Source organism: Rhinoderma darwinii, chromosome 9 (assembly GCF_050947455.1).
Source record: "Rhinoderma darwinii isolate aRhiDar2 chromosome 9, aRhiDar2.hap1, whole genome shotgun sequence".
NCBI lineage: Eukaryota > Metazoa > Chordata > Amphibia > Anura > Rhinodermatidae > Rhinoderma > Rhinoderma darwinii.
The window spans coordinates 28,048,955-28,067,987 of record NC_134695.1 but is presented as its reverse complement, the minus strand read 5'-3'; the positions used below and the strand labels follow the sequence as shown (position 1 = coordinate 28,067,987).

General features: G+C 41.0%; 1 protein-coding gene across 5 annotated transcripts in view; it reads left to right on the top strand.

The window, feature by feature from the left end:
* LOC142660301 (transmembrane protein 272-like) overlaps positions 1-19,033 on the top strand; it is a 108,202-nt gene that overhangs the window by 11,102 nt on the left and 78,067 nt on the right. For 4 of the 5 annotated variants that reach the window (XR_012850455.1, XM_075836899.1, XM_075836896.1 and 1 more), the window contains exon 2: positions 13,591-13,626. Coding sequence is in view for 4 of the 5 variants with exons in the window: in XM_075836899.1 (XP_075693014.1) it covers positions 13,602-13,626 (25 nt within the window). In the remaining variant the exon portion in view is untranslated. Of the gene's footprint in view, positions 1-13,109; positions 13,165-13,590; positions 13,627-19,033 lie in introns of all 5 variants that reach the window. The other variant, XM_075836898.1, reaches the window with a different exon arrangement.

Here is a 19,033-nt window from a genome sequence, read left to right as displayed (position 1 = left end):
GGGAAAGCTCCAGTGATTGACTGTCCATGTATGCCAGACTGTGCATATACACATTTAGCACGTTTGTCGAGAGGTTTCCGGACATACATGCTAAACGTGGGGTAAAAACGTGATGTGAACAAGGCCTCCTATGTATTGAAAGCGTAACTATGCAGAAAAAAACAAACCTGAATAGTGTGCAATATGCACAGTTGCATATTGTAGTTCTGGGCATACATTTGGTGGACCCCCATAAGTAATCCCATGCACAGTTGCATAGATCTGGGCATACGTTTGGTGGACTTCCATATGTAATCCCCACATCTTCTTTAAACCTAGCCGTAGATAATAGGTGGCCAAACTAACTTGGAATCAGCTGACCATGTAATGTGTATGTGAATGCAGGGTGTATTAATAATAGTACAAATGGTGCAGCTTGAAAGTCATGCATATCTTCTTTTTTTTGCGGTTTGCAGATGTTCTACTGCAGTGAACAGTTTTTTTTATAGTTAATGTCCGTTATGGATTTTGCTTCCATAGAAATTGGTAATGGCAGAAAGCATGGGTACATTAACCCCTTCCCGGCCACCCTATGTAGATTAACAGGCTGTAGCACTGGTCCTTGTGCCTGCAGCCCGTTAATCTACGTGTGCTCTCAACGGAGCGCACAGGCATTCCTTGCAGCCCGGCATCTGTTAGTACTGGCTGCTACTAGCAGCCTTAGTACTGACAGAAGCCATTGGGTGGGATCACAGCCATGATCCCCACCGATTAACCCCTTAAATGCGGCGGTCAATAGCGACTGCCGCATTTGAGGAGTTATAACAACATCAGCACCCCGCTACACGATTGCAGGGTGCGGATTGTTGCTATGGCAACCAGAGGCCTAACAAAGGCTTCCGGGTCTGCCATCTACGGAAGGCGATTTTTAGGTCCTGTCAGAGGCAGGACTTAATACTCTGCCTGTCAGTGTGAAACTGACAGGTGTAATACCCTGCAATACATAAGTATTGCAGGGTATTATAATAAAGATCCAACCGTTGGATCTTCAAGTCCCTCGTGGGACTAAAAAAAGTAAAAAAAAAAAAAAGACCAAGTAATAAAACAAAAAATGTATGGCACTCAGAATATGGTGATACAAAAGCTAAATCATTTTTCATTTTTTACAAACCTTGATTTTTATCGTGCAAACACTGTAAAACATAAAGAAACTGTATACGTATGGCATCGCTGTAATCTCATCGACCAGCAGACTAAATTAAATATGTCATTTATAGCGCACGGTGAACGCCCTAAAATAAAAGAATAGAAAGCAATAGAAGTTTTCACGGCCTAATTCCACTAAATTCAGCAATAAAACTGGGGGATCAAAATGCTCACTATGCCCCATAGATAAATTCTTTTAGGTCTGTAGTTTCCCAAATGTGGTCACTTTGCGGGCATTTCCACTGTTTTGGTATCTCAGGGGCTTTGCAAATCCTTCCCTTATGAGCTCTGCCACGGGTCCAAACAGCAGTTTATCACCACATATGTGGTATTGCCGTAATCAGGAGAAATTGCTTTTAAAATTTTGGGGTGTTTTTTTTTCTTTATGCCTTGTAAAAATTGCTAATTGCTACGTTTTATTGGAAAAAAATGTAGATTTTAATTTTCACTGTCTAATTCCACTAAGTTCAGCAAAAAAACTGTGTGATAAAAATTCTCACTATACCCCCCCATAAATTCCTTGAGGGGTGTAGTTTGCCAAATGGTGACTTTTTGGGGGTGTTTCCACTGTTTTGGCCCCACAAGACCTCTTCAACCTGACATAGTGCCTAAAATATATTCTAATAAAAAGGAGGCCCCAAAATCCACTAGGTGCTCCTTTTCTTCTGAGGCCAGTATTTCAATCCTTTACTACACTAGGGCCACATGTGGGATATTTCTAAAAACTGCAGAATCTGGGCAGTAAATAGTGAGTTGCATTTCTCTGGTAAAACATTTGGTGTTACGGAAAAAAATGGATTAAAATGGATTTTCTAAAAAAAGAAATTTTAAATTTATAAATTTCACCTCCACTTTGCTGTAATTCCTAAAGGGTTAAGAAACTTTCTAAATGCTGTTTTGAAACTTTGAGGGGTGCAGTTTTTAAAATTGCGTGACATATGGGGGTTTCTAACATATAAGGCCCTTAAAGCCACTTCACAACTGAACTGGTCCCTGAAAAAATAGGTTTTGGAAATTTTCTTGAAAATGTGAGAAATTGCTGCTAAAGTTCTAAACCTTTGTAATATCCTGGAAAAATAAAAGGATGTTCAAAAAACGATGCATAAAGTAGACATATGGGAAATGTTAACTAGTAACTAATTTGAGTGGTATTACTATCTGTTTTACAAGCAGATACATTTTACATTTAGAAAAATTATAATTTTTGCAAATTTTCTCTAAATTTTGGTGTTTTTCCCAAACAAATACTGAATTTATAGACCAAATTTTTTCACTAACAAAGTACAATATGTCACGAAAAAACAATCTCTGAATCGCTTGGATAGGTAAAAGCATTCCAGAGTTATTACCACATAAAGTGACCCGTCAGATTTGAAAGTCAGCTGCGTCCACAAGGCCAAACAGGCAGTGTCCTGAAGGGGCTAAAAGGGAATGCCCCATGAGGACAACTACTTTTAATATGGCAATACAAGCGCTTTATTCTAGCCCAGCTGCTAAGGTCTATGTGAACGTCACCCTATTAGACACCTTCGACATAAGCAGTGGTACTAAACAGGGGTACCATCTATCCCCGATTTTTCTTTATTTTGTCTGTTGAACCCCTTGCTGAAATGTTACGCAAAAACACAGATATCTCGGGGGTTTTGGTGGAAGGGAATATCCATAAGGTGGCACTTTTCGCTGATGTGATGGTATGCACAAATCGCCTCGCTTCACTTTCTGCTACGTTTGATCTATTCGAGCAATACAGTCGTGTCTCATACTATAAGTTGAACAGAGAAAAATCCCAAATCCTCCCCATACGTATTCCCTCGTGATTTACTCTGCTTACCAAAACAAAAGTATGTAATCGACCGGCGCAGTGAGGAAATCTCTTACTTGGGTATCAAATTGAACTCCCCCCTCATCTAATACATATAAGGTGGACCCCCCCCCCGTCCATTGTTGTTGGTTCTACGTAAAGACATAGCGCATACTCTAAATTTATTATATCCTGGTTTGGAAGAATGGCTGCATATAAAATGCTAATTCTCCCTAAGCTACTGTACCTCTTTGGGACCCTCCCAATACATATCCCGATCTCCTTTTCCTCACAAGCTCACAAAATGCTCTTGAACTTTGTATGGGGTAATAAAAATCCTTGTATCGCAGCAGAGATTCTAACTTGGCATAGAACAGAAGGGGGAATTGTGCTACCCAATCTCAGAAACTATTATAGAGCTTGTATTCTGGACCATTGTTGGCGGAAATCTGGAGACAAAAAAAGGGTAGACATTGAACCGCATATTTGTGGATACAAGTCCCTACAATCCCTCCTTCTCAATTCCCTTTAGAAACTCAAAAATAACCCTACATTTCTATCTTCAGTTACAATCTCTAATAATATATGGCTACATCTTACACCCGCAACCTTACATGATTCCCGTATCCCACTGAAATACATCCCTCTTACTTTTCTAGAGGATCAGATTCCATCTTTAGATCTATCACTCTGGAAAACGAAAGGCATAACCTCAGTGCAAGACCTGTAAATAGGCATGACACACTTCATTTTCAACATCTCACCAGCCACTTCCAGTTTCTAAATTAAGAGATTTCTTCCAGCGCTCAATCCCTCTCTCTAATTGTGTTGTGTAAACTAAAACTGCTTCTTTGCTTAAATGGGAAAAATACTTCAATCTCACCTTCTTCGTGGACCAATGAAAAGGCGCTTTCTGTTGTATTTACAAGGTATTTTGTTGCACATCTTTCCAGGAGGCTATTTTTAAGACTAATATGAGATGGTATTTTGTAATGTCCGTGGCTGCGGGCTGTCGGCTCCAACCTCCCCCCTGACAGCCGCAGCCACGAGTCGGCAAGCGCTGGCCCCAGCCTCCTCATCAGGAGACGCCAGTGCTCGCGCCCACTCACCTCTGCCGGATCCCGTAGGGGCAGCGCGCGCACCGGACCTCATGGACTATAAGAGGGGTCCAGCCCCCTAGTTCTATGCCTGAGCGTAGTTGTGTTTCCTTAGTCTGTCTATGCAAATGATCCCCTAGTGTTTCCTGCTCCCAGTGTTTCCTGTTCCTGTACCTGTATCCCGATCTAGTGCCGTGCTTGCTATAGTCATGCTGTACTGGATACCACAATTGTCTGCTTCCCAACGCCTGACATCCACATGCTGCCTAGTTCCTGCCAAGCTACTGTCCGTGCGGCCACAGGTACCCTATATCCTATAGACTCAGACCTGCGCCCTGTTGGCCAGCTGCCTTACCGCCAAGGCGGTACGGCCCATTGGGTCCACAGACCCTTCGTAACATATTTTACCCCCTTCAGACTACATCTGATATTCCCCTCGTCTCCTTCTTTCTGCTGGAGGAGGTGTGGTGCTCCGGGAACTCCCCTTCATACCCTCTGGGACTCTCCAATTATTAGACCATTATGGCTGGCCGCCCACCATGTAACACAATCCGTTAATAACTTCACCTTTAAACTAACAACAAAATTAGCATTATTTCTAATAGGCATAGGGGATTTCCCGGGCACCTTGGTCTCAATTATGGCACACCTTTTTATGGCTACGAAGTTGGTGCTGACGAGGCATTGGAAATGTAATTCACAACCCTATGTACAAGAGATTGTTAGTCTGGTGAATTCCACTTGCACTTATGAGAAACTGATTTCGTCCCAACACTTATAAAATTCCAAATCATATTTAATTAGAGCAGTTGGGTCCAAAGCTCATACTTTAAAGAATGATTTTCACACCCTTCATACAATTTCAGTTGATTTGGGGGGGTTGTGGTCTGGAATAGGGTAACTAATATTCTTTGCTCTGACATGCCTACAAATGTGCAGATGTATGCTTCCTTTCTTCATTGGGTACACCAGATGATGATTTTGTAAGGTCAGCAGCTTCTGCAATATTACATTATTATTATGTTGCTATTGTTTACATATATCAGATGTTCGCACTTGAGATGTCTTTATGATTTATGTTATTGTTTTTGGTGGTTTCACATGTACCATATGTTTTGTCATTATTAGGGAAATCTATCTAAAAAAAAAATTCTGATTGAAAAAAAACAAAAAGCACAAACTCTTCAAATTTGTGCCCCCCTCATCCACTAAAAAAAGTTAGTAGTCAAACGGTTACAGGTTACTTTTTTTTTTTTTTAAGTTCTAATAAATAATGGCTCAGAATGTTTACTGTTGAGCAAGCATACAGCTTGCTATGCTTTGGCAGTTCAGGTAGTGACACCGACTCTGCCTCTGAGGTAAAACTTTTTTCAGACAGTTATGACTCAAGTTCTACTTCTGTAAAGGATCTGCCAGACACAGCTTCTGTGTCGACGCCCGTGGGTAATCAGTCTGCACCTGCTCCTAAGTCTGAGAGAGTGACACGATCTTCTACCAGTCAGGCTGGGAGGCTGAGGAGTGGGAGAGCCTATCACAGCCTGGCCAGACGGAGCTAGCTCCCGCCCTCTGTCTATTTATACCTGCATTTCCTGCTCCTCCTTTGCCTGTGATTTTTTTCTGTTTCCTGGCTCTGCTTCTCCTGCTATGATTATTGACCTTGCTTCATTTTTGACCCTGGCTTTACTGACTACGCTCCTGCTCTGCGATTTTTACCTCGTGCACTCCTGGTTTGACTCTGCTCGTTCACTACTCTTGTTGCTCACTGTGTTGCCGTGGGCAACTGCCCCATTTCCCTTAGCTTCTGTGTACCCTTGTCTGTTTGTCTGTCGTGCACTTATTGAGCGTAGGGACCGTCGCCTAGTTGTACGCCGTCGCCTAGGACGGGCCGTTGCAAGTAGGCAGGGACTGAGTGGCGGGTAGATTAGGGCTCACCTGTCTGTCTCCCTACCCCGTCATTACAACTTCTACAGTAGCAAAAAGGAGGAATGATCCAGCGATGTGTAGTATAGGTGGGGGAAACTCCGTTCCCACTTTATTGGAAAAATAATCACACGGATAATACAACAAAGTGACAGAAAACACCAGGAGGGTAACAAGGTGGTTGAAATGGCATAAAATGAAGCCTACGCGTTTCAAGCACTGGCTGTGCTCTTAATCATGGCTCAGACAAATGAGCTACTGCAAGGCATGGGGGTAAATGTATCCTGGGAAAATGGGAGGATGTACTTGGAACGTAACAACGCCCTCTAATATGGTCACTTTGTTGTATTATCCGTGTGATTATTTTTCCAATAAAGTGGGAACGGAGTTTCCCCCACCTATACTACACATCGCTGGATCATTCCTCCTTTTTGCTACTGTTACCTGCCGTGAGCTGTCGCGGCTGATCCGGGCGATATTGAACACAGGAGTGTGAAGCTGGTGAGCTGGAGGTTTCCTCCCATTCCCTTTTTTTCCCTGCTATTATTATTACAACTTCTACCTCTGGACCCCATAGCCCTATGGTGGTGGAATCAGTCGTCGCTGTCGAATGCCCAGGTGCAGGGCCCAGTGGTGCAGTCCCTCCCGTGTTCTGGGATCCCACAATTTCATCCCCCACCCAAGTACAAGTCAGCAACCCTAGGAATAAAAGTGGATGTTGCTAATTATACCCTTTGTGACTACTTCCACATATTTGTCAGTGAGCAAGTCCTGGAGTTGATTGTCCAACAGACAAATATCTATGCAAGACAATTTATTGCCCCGCTACTCCTCATGGACCCCCACTAGTGTCTCTGAGCTTACATTTTTTTTAGGCCTATCTCTAAATATGTGGCTGGTCAAAAAGCAAACAATCCACTGCTACTGAGCATCAAGATCTCCTATCCTACAAGAATCTTTTCTCAAATCCTACACCCCAGATCAAAATTTATCGGTGGATGAATCCCTGATGAGCTATAAAGGCCGTCTTTCATTCCGACAGGTCATCCCCTCCAAATGTGCCAAATACGATGTTAAACTATATAAGGTGTGCAAGAGCACAACGGGGTACACCTTTTGTTTTTTGTTTTTTTAAATTTTTGAAGGCAAAGACCGTCAAAATAATCCCCCAGGCTGCCAAGAGACAATTGGCACATCAGGCAAAATTGTGTGGGACCTAATGGTGCCATTCCTGCACCAAGGGTACCACGTCTACACAAGTTTTATAGCAGTGTCTCCCTTTTTAAATCTCTCCATGCTGCAAATACCGGGGCCTGCGGGACAGTCTGTAAAAACGGGGTGGGATTCCCAAAAGAGCTGATGTCCAGAAGTCTTAAAAGGGGGACGTTATTCGCAGGATGTCTATATGTTGTCCACTCTGCATCCAGACACCACGGTGCTAGTTAGAAAGGAGGCCATCTTGGGAAAGCGTAAGCCTGTCTGTGTGACAGACTATTATAACTTTGAGGGGTGTAGATCTCTTGGACCAGGTGCTTCAATTCAACCTTATTTGGTGAAGCCTAAGACCAGGGCCTGGTACGAAAAGGTAGCAAGCTATCTAATACAGATTGCTAACTATAATGGGTTTGTTCTTTTATTTAAAAAAAAAATCCCAAGGAACGCTCGCCTTCCTCCGGTTCCAGGAGGAGGTTGTTGAGCGTCTCCTATTTGACTCCAATGCCCCTGCATTACCCTATGAGTCTGAGGATGTGAGAAGATTTGCAGAGCGCCACTTTCTCCACCCCGTCCCTTCCACCGTGACCCAAAGATATCCCCAAAAAAGGTGCCGGGTTTGTAGTAAGCATGGAGGAGGGATAGGATGTCAAGAAGCGGGGTGTAGACCCACTGCTGTACCGCGTAGCGGGATGGTAGCTGGTCAAACGGGTATAGTACCGAGTCTATAGTCCAGAAAGGGTACCTGTGGCAACTCGTACAGTAGCAAGGCAGGCTCGGCTGGGACCAGGCAGCAGGTAGACATCAGGTGTGGAGTAGCAGAACACGACAACAGCTTCAGCACGGCACTTGACAAGGACAGCACGGGATACAGGATACCGGAAACACTTGGCAACTGGAAGACACTAGGAGACCATTTGCAAGACAAAATTTGGGTAACGAACAATGCTCGGGTAAATAACAAGAAGGCAGAGCCCTTTTTATAGTCCAGTAGCATTCTGAGCTAGATGCAGACTCCCTGCAATTATGTGCGCACTGGCCCTTTAAGACCGTGAACGCGTGGGCGCACACGCCCTCCGGAGACCGGATCGATACCAGGAAGTTGCTGGTGCCTCACAGGGAGACGACGCTGCAGGGAACTCACATCTCCATGGCCGCTGCCGTCGAGGGGTAAGTCAGAACGACGGGCCGTGGCCATAGACGTTACACAGGACTTTGCAATTACCCCTGTTTTGAAATGTACCACATAGTTTACAATTATTAATTTTATTTAGGGAATGCAAAAATGGGGGAGGGGGGGTCTTTTTAGGAAGTCAATTTTAATTTATATTTTAGTTTGTGGGCTTTCCAAGTGGGGAGGAATTCTTTTAGGAGAGGTAATAGAGGATATTTTTTTCAGAAAATACTTTACCCCTTTCATGGTTTTGATAATTTTGTTTCTTTTGACTGTTTTTATGACTGTCCTGCCATACAAAACTTATTTTTATTAATATTTCTGTATGGTGATACGGGCATGATCTTTTTTTATTTGGAGGATCACTAATAATCGAGCTGTTCCTAATCCATACAATATGGGCTTTATTACATTCAGGTTTTTGCAGGACCTCTTGCATCCGACAATGCTTCTAGAAATACTGACCTTATTTTGGGAACTAGTGATCCTGTACTGTTCCTATAGATGGTTTTGGACACTGTTCCTTTTATATATTCAGTAGGTGAATGGTTGTTTGGTGCACATAGCGGTTGCTACCTTGCCGGGTAGGGAACCTGTTATAGTGTACCACGTCGCTTTGCACATTCGTCCCTTATATAGGGATTGATGGGGCTAAAGAAACATTGTATGACCAGTCACTATGAAAAATAACTTGTCATTATAGCCCTACAGGTGTTTTTCATCTTGTGAACAAACTCAAGTTTTCCGCATATTTGGATACATTTTCCTCCATTTTTTTATTTTTTATATATTGCCCTTTACTCCAGTACAGTTTATTATTTCCGCTATAATTTATTATGTAAGACCAGAATGCTGATCACAACGGCATCAGAGTGAAACAAATGTGGGACAACTGCTTTGTTAGCAAGACAGTCATATGGACAGTCAAATGCATTTTTAGGCACATGCCTCCCTTATGAGAACATAGCGTTCCTTTGTTTTTAATGGCCCTCAAAGATAAGAATGCGACATTTGTCCAACACAGTAGCCGATTTAGATATTTTTTTTTCCTCCCATTTAATATGAAAATGTATTACAAATTTGAAGAAAAACATATATACCCATATTCCCTAAGATAATTCCTATTTCCTCCTATAAAAATTTTGCGTTCAGCATGCGCACTACACCCCTAGATGAGTACTTTAAGGGGTGTATTTTTTAAAAAAAAAAGGGGTAATTTCTTGGGGGTTTCTATCGCTCTCTGGCAGCATATTGTATCTACAAACAACATAGGATTGGGTCCTGAAATCCATTCAATTGTGTACTAAAAGCCAAAGAGTGCACATTCCTTTTTAGGCCCAGTCGTGTCTCCAGTAAGAAGATTGCAGCCACAATGGGGGTATTTTTGAACACAGGAGAAACAGGGTGATAGATTTTGTGTTATTTCTTCATTCTTATATTCACTTTACAAAGAAATCTGTCTTTAACCCCTTCCCGCTCCAGGACCTACTATTGGATCACCCTAAGCACTTTATGCGCTGTGACAACTGCTGTTTCGTACGGCAGTTGCCGCAGCCCCTTCCCCAGGGACTGATCGCGTTGTCCCAGCCGAATAACCCCTTAGAAGCCTCGTTCAATAGTGATCGCAGCTTCTTAGGGGTTTAAAGCACCGTTGACGTCCCGCGACATTATGGTAACCAGAGGCCTAACAATGGCCTCCGGCTATGCCAGCTACGGAAGCCTGACAAGTAGGTCCTGACAAGGTACATGTAGTGCAGTGTGTTAGAATTGCAATCACGGCCTCCTGCCTTCAAGTCAGTTAGTGGGACAAAAAAAAAGTGAAAAAAAAAAGTTGTATAAAAGTTTTCAAGTAATACAAGTAAATCCCCCTTTTCCCTTAGCAGTCCTTTATTATTAAAAATATATAGAATATAAAATATACATAATTGGTATTGCCACATCCGTAACGACTTGAACTACAAAAGTATTTAGTTATTTATCCCACACGGTGAATGCTGTAAAAGAAAATAATAATAAACCATAGCAGAATCGCCATATTTTTTTTTGGGTCGCTTCACCTTCCAAAAAATGGAATAAAAAGATCAAAAATTTGCATGTAACCAAAAGTCCTGATCGAAACTACATTTTGTTACACAAAAAAACAAGCCCTCACACTGCTTTCTTGATGGAAAAATAAAAAAGTTATGGCTCTTAGAATATGGCAACACAAAAAGTAAATAATTTTTTATAAAAAGTATTTTATTGTACAAATGCCATAAGACACAAAAAAATCTATAAGCATATGGTATCGCCGTAATCGTATCGCCCCGCAGAATAAAGTGAATGTCATTTATAGTGAACGCTGTAAAAAAAAAAATAAGGAATAAAATAATCGCAGAATTGCTGTTTTTTAGTCACCACACCTCTTAAAAAATAGAATAAAAACTGATCAAAAAGTCGCATGCACCCCATAAAAACTACAATGAATTCCTCAAGGGGTCTAGTTTCCAAAATGGGGTCACTTTTTTCCCTGTACTGGTACCTCAGAAGCTCTGCAAAGGCGACATGGCGTCCAGAAACCAATCCAGCAAAATCTATATGCCAAATAGCGCTCCTGAGTTCTGAGCCCTGCTGTTTATGACCACAGATGGGATATTGCCGTAATCGGGAGAAGTTGCTTTTAAAATTTTGGGGTGTTTTTTCCCCTGTATTCTTTGTGAAAATTAATAATTTGTACCTTTTATCGGAAAAATATGTGATTTTCAATTTGACAGCCCAATTCCACAAAAAGCAGCAAAAAAAAGTATGGTCTAAATGCTGACTATACTTCTCGATAAGTTCCTTGAGGGGTGTAGTTTGCCAAATGGGGTCACTTTTGTTGGTTTCCACTGTTTTGGCACCACAAGACCTTTTCAAACCTGACATGGTGCCTAAAATATAATCTAATAAAAAGGAGGCCTCAAAATCTACTAGGGGCGTCTTTTATTCTGAGGCCTGTGCTTCAGTCCATTACCACACTAGGGCCACATGTGGGATATTTCTAAAAACTGCAGAATCTCTACAATAAATATAGAGTTGCGTTTCTCTGGTAAAACCTCTTGTTTTACTGAAAAAGAGGCATGAAAAGGATTTTCTGCAAAAAAAATAATTTGTAAATTTCACCTCTACTTTGCTTTAAATTCCTGTGATACACCTATAGGGTTAATAAACTATCTAAATGCTGTTTTGAATACTTTGAGGGGTCTAGTTTCTAAAAATGGGTGTTTGATGGGGGTTCCTAATATATAGGCTCCTTCCATGCAACTTCAGAACTGAACTGGTAACTAAAAAAAGAGGCTTTTGAAATTTTATTCAAAATATGAGAATTTGCTGCTTATGCCTTGTAACGTCCTAGAAAAATAAGAGTGTTCAAAAAATGATGTCAACATATAGTAGACATATGGGATATGTGAAATAGTAACTATTTTGGGTGGTATATCCCTCTGTCTTACAAGCAGATGCATTTAAATTTGGAAAAATGCTATTCTTTTTTAAAATTTTCTCTAAACTTTGCTATTTTTCCACAAATAAACACTGAATATATTGACCAAATTTTACCACTAACATAAAGCCCAATGTCTCAAGAGAAAACCGTCTCAGAATCGCTTGGATAGGTTGAAGCATTCTGAAGTTATTACCACATAAACGGAAATATGTCAGACTTGAAAAATGGGCTCTGAGCCGTAAGGCCAAAACTAGGCTACATCCATAAGGGGTTAACCCCTTCCCCCTGCATGCATTCCGGGCCCTAATGACCAAGCAATTTTTTTTAGTATTTCCATCTTCCCATTCGAAGAGCTATAGCTTTTTTTTATTTTCATGTGGACATAGCTGTATGAGGACTTGTTTTTTGTAGGATGAGTTGTATTTTTCAATGCCACTGTTTTGGGGTATGTAGGCTTTTTTTATTAACTTTTTTTTTTGGGGGGGGGGGGGGAGATATAAAAACCCCCCAGCAATTTAGCCATTGTTCTATGCATTTTACATTTACGCCGTTTACTGTGCGACTTAAATAACATGCTACCTTTATTCTATGGGTCGGTATGATTATGGCGATACCAAATATGTATAGTTTTTTTTTATGTTTTACTACTTTTGCAGAATAAAAACACTTTTGAACTAAAAGGATTTTATTTTGCATCGCTGCTTTCCAAGAGCTCTGTTGTGATAAGTTTGTTTCCCAACTATGTATTGCGGAAACAGCGTAAGTCCAATAGAAGTGAATGGCAGTTACGGAGTCAGCGTAGCATACAAGCTATGATGTTTCCGTAACTACCATTCAGTTATATGAGACATACTGAAACAGCCTGTGTCGAGCCTGTGTCGAGCCTGTGTCGAGCCTGTGTCGAGCCTGTGTCGAGCCTGTGTCGAGCCTGTGTCGAGCCTGTGTCGAGCCTGTGTCGAGCCTGTGTCGAGCCTGTGTCGAGCCTGTGTCCATAGCAGAACTTCCGGATGGGCAGAAGTCGGGTCAATGGAAAGATAAGCTTCCGTATTTAATAAAGACTGTATATTAGGAAGTTTATTCAATTTGTAGATCGTGCTACTCTAAAAATTTGTGTCCCTGGAAAACCCCTTTAACGCTTTCATCTCTTTCTTGATCTTGTTCTGTTTTTATGTAATTAAAAGGGTAAAAAAATATGTATTTTGGAAGGGGTAACCAATTTTGTCTCCCCCCTCCTTTCTTCCTTTTGTGAACAAAAAGAAAAAACTCACTTTTAGGTCACACCTCTTCAGGCTAAACTATGGAGCAAACCAAGGTGTGTTCGTCTGACCTGTTTCTCCAAGTATGTTTCTTTCAGGATTTTGTGGAAGCAGATTGAAAAATAGGCGTTCTTAGGCCTCATGCACATGACCGTAGTGTGTCACCCGTGGCCGCCCGCAAATCAAGGGTCGTGTTCGTTCACTTCAAGGAAAAATGTGGCCATAATAAGACATGTCCTATGTTTTTGAGGTCCAGGCTCCCGGACAATGCACTTACCGTGGAAACCACGGTTGTGTGCATGGGTCCATTGAAATGAAATGGCAGCTGCAAAATACGTTAGTGTGCATGGGGCCTAACTGTTGTATTTTGTTCCTTTTTTGTTTCTAATATACAGCTTGCATTTGGAACAACGACTGAGCAAAATTTGTTATTAGTTCATCCAAATTTTATGTAGTCTTAAACCTGCTTTTGTTTGTTTCAGGAGAAGCTGTGATGGGGGTAATTTCAGCCACCTTAGGTGAGTCGAATATTAAACATAGTGATGCCTTCTATGAAGTCCTATCCTAGGAACTAGGCATTGATCCAAGTTTATTGCTGTTTGTGTACATGACCCTGCCTTATATGAATGCTTGTCATGGGAACTAGGCATTCATCCAAGTCCAAACTGTATTGTTCTGAAATAGCATACAACGGCTGTTTCTAATCCGACAAACACTGGTATATTTCTGTTCTCCCCAATTTTGTAACAAGTCCTGCAAATAATTTTTCCAATAAAATGTAGAAAAACTACGTAACACGTGGAATGCTATATAAAGCTATGAATAACAGTACAGGTAGTTACAGCTGTAAGTGGCAAGCTAAATTTCACCGGGAGTACTCTAGTCCGTATAAGAGGGTCCATGGGTTGTAAGCGGTCTCGTAACTTTGTAAAATAAACAAACAGCAATTTCGCCATTATTTTCTGGGTTTTGTTTCTACAGCATTTACAGTGCTGTATAAATGATGTAGTAACTTTATTTTTTTTTGTCTTAACACAATAAAAACACTTTTTTTTAACTGGTTCCCAACCGCTGGCTGTATTTTTACGGCCAGCTGTCAGGGTCCTTAAAACCAGAGCCATAGCCTTTTTACGGCTTGGGTTTTAACTTGATGCCCGCGCGAACGGGCAGCTGAATGTCGGGTCTCCGGCTGTCAGTGACTGCCGGGGACCCTGAGGAGAGGATAGAAGCAGCTTTCGCTGCTTCTGTCTTTGATGTTTTTTTGCACAGCGCTCAATGAACGCGGTGTATAGGAATAGCGGCAGCGGCGCTGTCTCTATTCCTCCCGGTGATCATAGATAGTTGCAGGAGAAAAATGTGGATCATTCCAGGGGCGCTGCTGTGTGGTGGGAATAATGGGAGCGATATCCAGAGGTATAAGTAGGTTTCAATTTATTTGAACAGGTAGGCTACGCGTTTCAACGACGGACAGTCGTCTTCATCAGGCCATGTGTAAAGTTACAAACAAAATGGCTTAAATAGCATTTAGGCATGTGTCAAAAAAACCGCCAAATCTGTAAAAGGTCAAGGTGTGATCGTGACGTCACACCCGGTTTTTTTAAAAACAGCATAGCACAAATTAACAGATACATTTAAAATTGGCAAAACAGTATAAAAGGTTAAATTTAAAATAGCAAATCAAACAGACGAACGGGCAAGAGTGAGAGACAGCGAAATTACATGCATAAATACATTGTTAGGTCAACTCAAAATCATATGTCATTAATAAACAAATATAGAAACTTACAGTAGACGGTTAGCATGGTGTGGTGGGATAAATGAGGTATGTGAATAAAATGGTGGGAATTGATTTGGCATAGGGCTACAGTTGGAATAAATGTATTTGTCGGGTTATAGAGCCAGAAGCCGGGACGCGGTTTCGTTGTTAAAGCAACCGAGCGGGGAGAGAAAGGTATGTGAATAAAATGGTGAGAATTGATTTGCCAAATCAATTCCCACCATTTTATTCACATACCTCATTTATCCCACCACACCATGCTAACCGTCTACTGTAAGTTTCTATATTTGTTTATTAATGACATATGATTTTGAGTTGACCTAACAATGTATTTATGCATGTAATTTCGCTGTCTCTCACTCTTGCCCGTTCGTCTGTTTGATTTGCTATTTTAAATTTAACCTTTTATACTGTTTTGCCAATTTTAAATGTATCTGTTAATTTGTGCTATGCTGTTTTTAAAAAAACCGGGTGTGACGTCACGATCACACCTTGACCTTTTACAGATTTGGCGGTTTTTTTGACACATGCCTAAATGCTATTTAAGCCATTTTGTTTGTAACTTTACACATGGCCTGATGAAGACGACTGTCCGTCGTTGAAACGCGTAGCCTACCTGTTCAAATAAATTGAAACCTACTTATACCTCTGGATATCGCTCCCATTATTCCCACCACACAGCAGCGCCCCTGGAATGATCCACATTTTTCTCCTGCAACTATCTATACCCAAGCGGTCCCTTCTGGTCACCGACTCGGATCTGGCAGCAGCACTGTGGCTTATATTTACTTGCCTTAAAAACTTCGGCTCCAGGTGAGCAATTTTCCTGCCGTACTGTCTCACCTTTACCAATTGATCTGCACAAGGTGGCGCCGTGTCTTTTTCTTTTTCATTTATTCCCGGTGATCATGTGACTGGTCACATGATCGCCGGGTGCCGTTACTGACAGACTGCTGCTGGGTCTTACTAGACCCAGCACAGCCCTATTAGTGACATTAGTCACTATGAGAGGGCTGATTTCCCCTGTAACTGGGGCTGCTGTGCAACCCCAGTTACAGTGGAAAAACATGGTGTAAAAAGAAACAAAATATATAAAGTTCCCCAAATAAAAAAATAGTAAAGTGCAAAAAAAATGAAATAATAAATACACATAAAATACCCACCCCCAAAAAAAATTCCCCCCCCTGCCAATCATTGTTGTAACGCTAGCGCTGACCCAATTACCCTAATATAGACATGTAATATATTAAAATTTACGGTAAACAATGACTATTACAAATAAAAGGTCTATTTTAGGGTAAAACTATGTTATTACCCAAAAAAAATAGCTGAAACGTAAAAAGGCTTATTTTTTTACTATTATTTTCAAACTTTATGAATAAAAATTCTAAAATGGCAAAAAAGGTGTGTGTAAAAATGATAAAAAAAGAAACCTGCATTGTCTACGGAAAAAACGTCGCAAAAATCACGTCGTTAGCCCAACAAATAAAAAAGTTATAGCCATTTAACTAACACGTGCTAAAAATGGCTAAACGGTGTCTGGTCCTGAAGGCTAAAAATAGCCCGGTCCTGAACTGGTTAATCCTTTTGTGTTTGTCGCCACAACTTTTTTTTTTTTTCAATTGACAGGGCTTCATGAAGGTGTATTTTTTTTTTTTTGCAGTACAAATTAATGGTTTCATTGGTATTTTCATTTATTTTGGGGTACTTTTTATTGCATTTTTTTGTGAGGCGGAAATGAAAATAAAGCAGCAGTGAGGGCATGTTTTTTTTTTATGACGTTTATACATGTGGATTTAATAACCTGATCATTTTATAGTTTTGGTCATAACGAACATGGTGATAGTAATTATGTCTACATTTTTATTATACTTTTTCTTGAAATAATGATTTTTAATGAAGCAAAAAGTTTACATCGTTGATCAGGTTGAAAAAAGAAACCGGTTCATCAAGTTCAACCTATAATCCTACCATGTTAGTCAATAGGTTGGTTAAACCCCATGAGGTTGATGTCAATTGTCTCATTAGGGGAAAAATTCCTCCCTGACTCCAAATATGGAAATCAGAATAAGGCCAGATTCACACGAGCGTGTGCGTTTTGCGCGCGCAAAAAATGCGGTGTTTTGCACGCGCAAAAGGTCCATAAAAGCTCCGTCTGTCAGCAGCATTTGTTGCGCGGCTATGCAATTTTCGCGCAGCCGCCATCATTATGACACTCTGTATGTTTGTAAACAGAAAAGCACATGGTGCTTTTCTGTTTTCATTCATAGTTTTGACTACTGTAGCGCGCATCACGCGCGGCACATGGAAGTGCGTCCGTGTGCCGTGCGCGGTATTCACGCACCCATTGACTTTAATGGGTGCGTGATGCGCTAAAAACTGGCAAATATAGGACATGTCGTGAGTTTTACGCAGCGGACATACGCTGCGTGAAAATCACTGACAGTCTGAACGGCCCCATTGACTAACATAGGTCCGTGCAACGCGCGTGAAAATCACGCGCGTTGCACGTAAGTATTATACGTTCGCCCTAAATCCCTGAATCAATGTCCCATCTCCAAAATCTAGTTCTCATAACGTGTAATATTCTATTTTTCAAAAAAGGCATCAAGGCCCTTCTAGAACATGTTCAAAGAATCAACCATCACAACATCCTGTGGCAGAGAGTTCCATAGTCTCACTGCTCTCACAGTAAAGAATCCCTGTCTGTGCTAGTGGTGAAACCTTTTCTCTAGACGTAGAGGATGCCCCCTTGACCTTGTTACAGGTCTAGGTGTAAAAAAATCATTGGAAAGATCTCTGTACTGTCCAGTTATATATTTGTACAATGTAATTAGATTGCCCTTAAGCCGTCTTTTATCTAAACTGAATAGCCCCAAGTTTGATAAAAATTTCTTGATACTGCAATCCACCCATGCCCTTAATTACCTTGGTCGATATTCTTTGTACCCGTTCTAGTTTAGCAATTCCCTTTTTATACACAGTTGCCCAAAATGGTACTCAATATTCCATATGTGGTCTGACATGAGGTCTAGTGATTTGTATAGAGACAAAACTATGTTCTTGTTATGAGCATCTATGCCTCTTTAGATGCATCCCATGATTTTATTTGCCTTGGCAGCAGCTGCCTGGCACTGGTTGCTAAAGGTAAATGTACTGTCAACCAATATCCCCAAATCTTTTTCAGTAGTAGTTTTACCCAGTGTTTTACCATTTAATTCATAACTCTAAAATGTGTTTCTTCAGCCCAAGTGCATAACCTTACATTTATCCACATTAAACTTTTTGCCATTTCTCTGCCAAAACCTCCAGCCTCCCCAAACCCCTCTGTAGTATTACATTATCCTCCTCTGTGTTGATTACTTTACAGAGCTTAATATCATCTGCAAATACTGAAATCATACTCTGTAAACCCTCTCTCTACAAGCTCATTAATAAACATATAAAAAAGAAGAGGGCCCAATACGGACCCCTGTGGAACCCCACTGGCAACTGCGACTCACTCTGAGGATGTACCACTAATAACCACCCTCTGTTTTCTATGACGGGGATAGTTGTTAACCCATTTACACATATTTTCCCCAAGTCCCAGCATTTTTATTTTATATACCAACCTTTTAAGAGGCACAGTATCAAACGTCTTTGAAAAGTCTACATGCATGACATACACAGCCTTACCCAGGTCCAGTCTAGAACTTACCTCCTCATAGAAGCTAATAACATTGGTTTGACAAGACCAACACCTCATAAACCCATGCTGATACTGAAAAAACCCTCAAATATTTTACCCTTTGTAAACATTTTATTTTACTTTTTTTTAAAAAACATCTTTCAGTCCCCGTAGGAGACTAGACGGAGATCACTAAAATAATACATTACAATGCTTTTGTATTGCAGTGCATTATGCTCCTCAGCATAACGCTGACAGATGCTATTAGGCTCTGATTAATAGGTGTACCAAGATGGCAGACCTGGAAGCCATTATTAGGCCCCTAACTGCCTTAATAAACCATTGACACCCCGCAATTGCGTTGCAGGGTCGCTATTTACTACAGCATCTAAGGGGGTTACATGACGGATTACTGTTATCTCCACCCCCGGTCATTAGTGAGGTGTCAACTGTAAAATACAGTCGTCACCTGACCTAT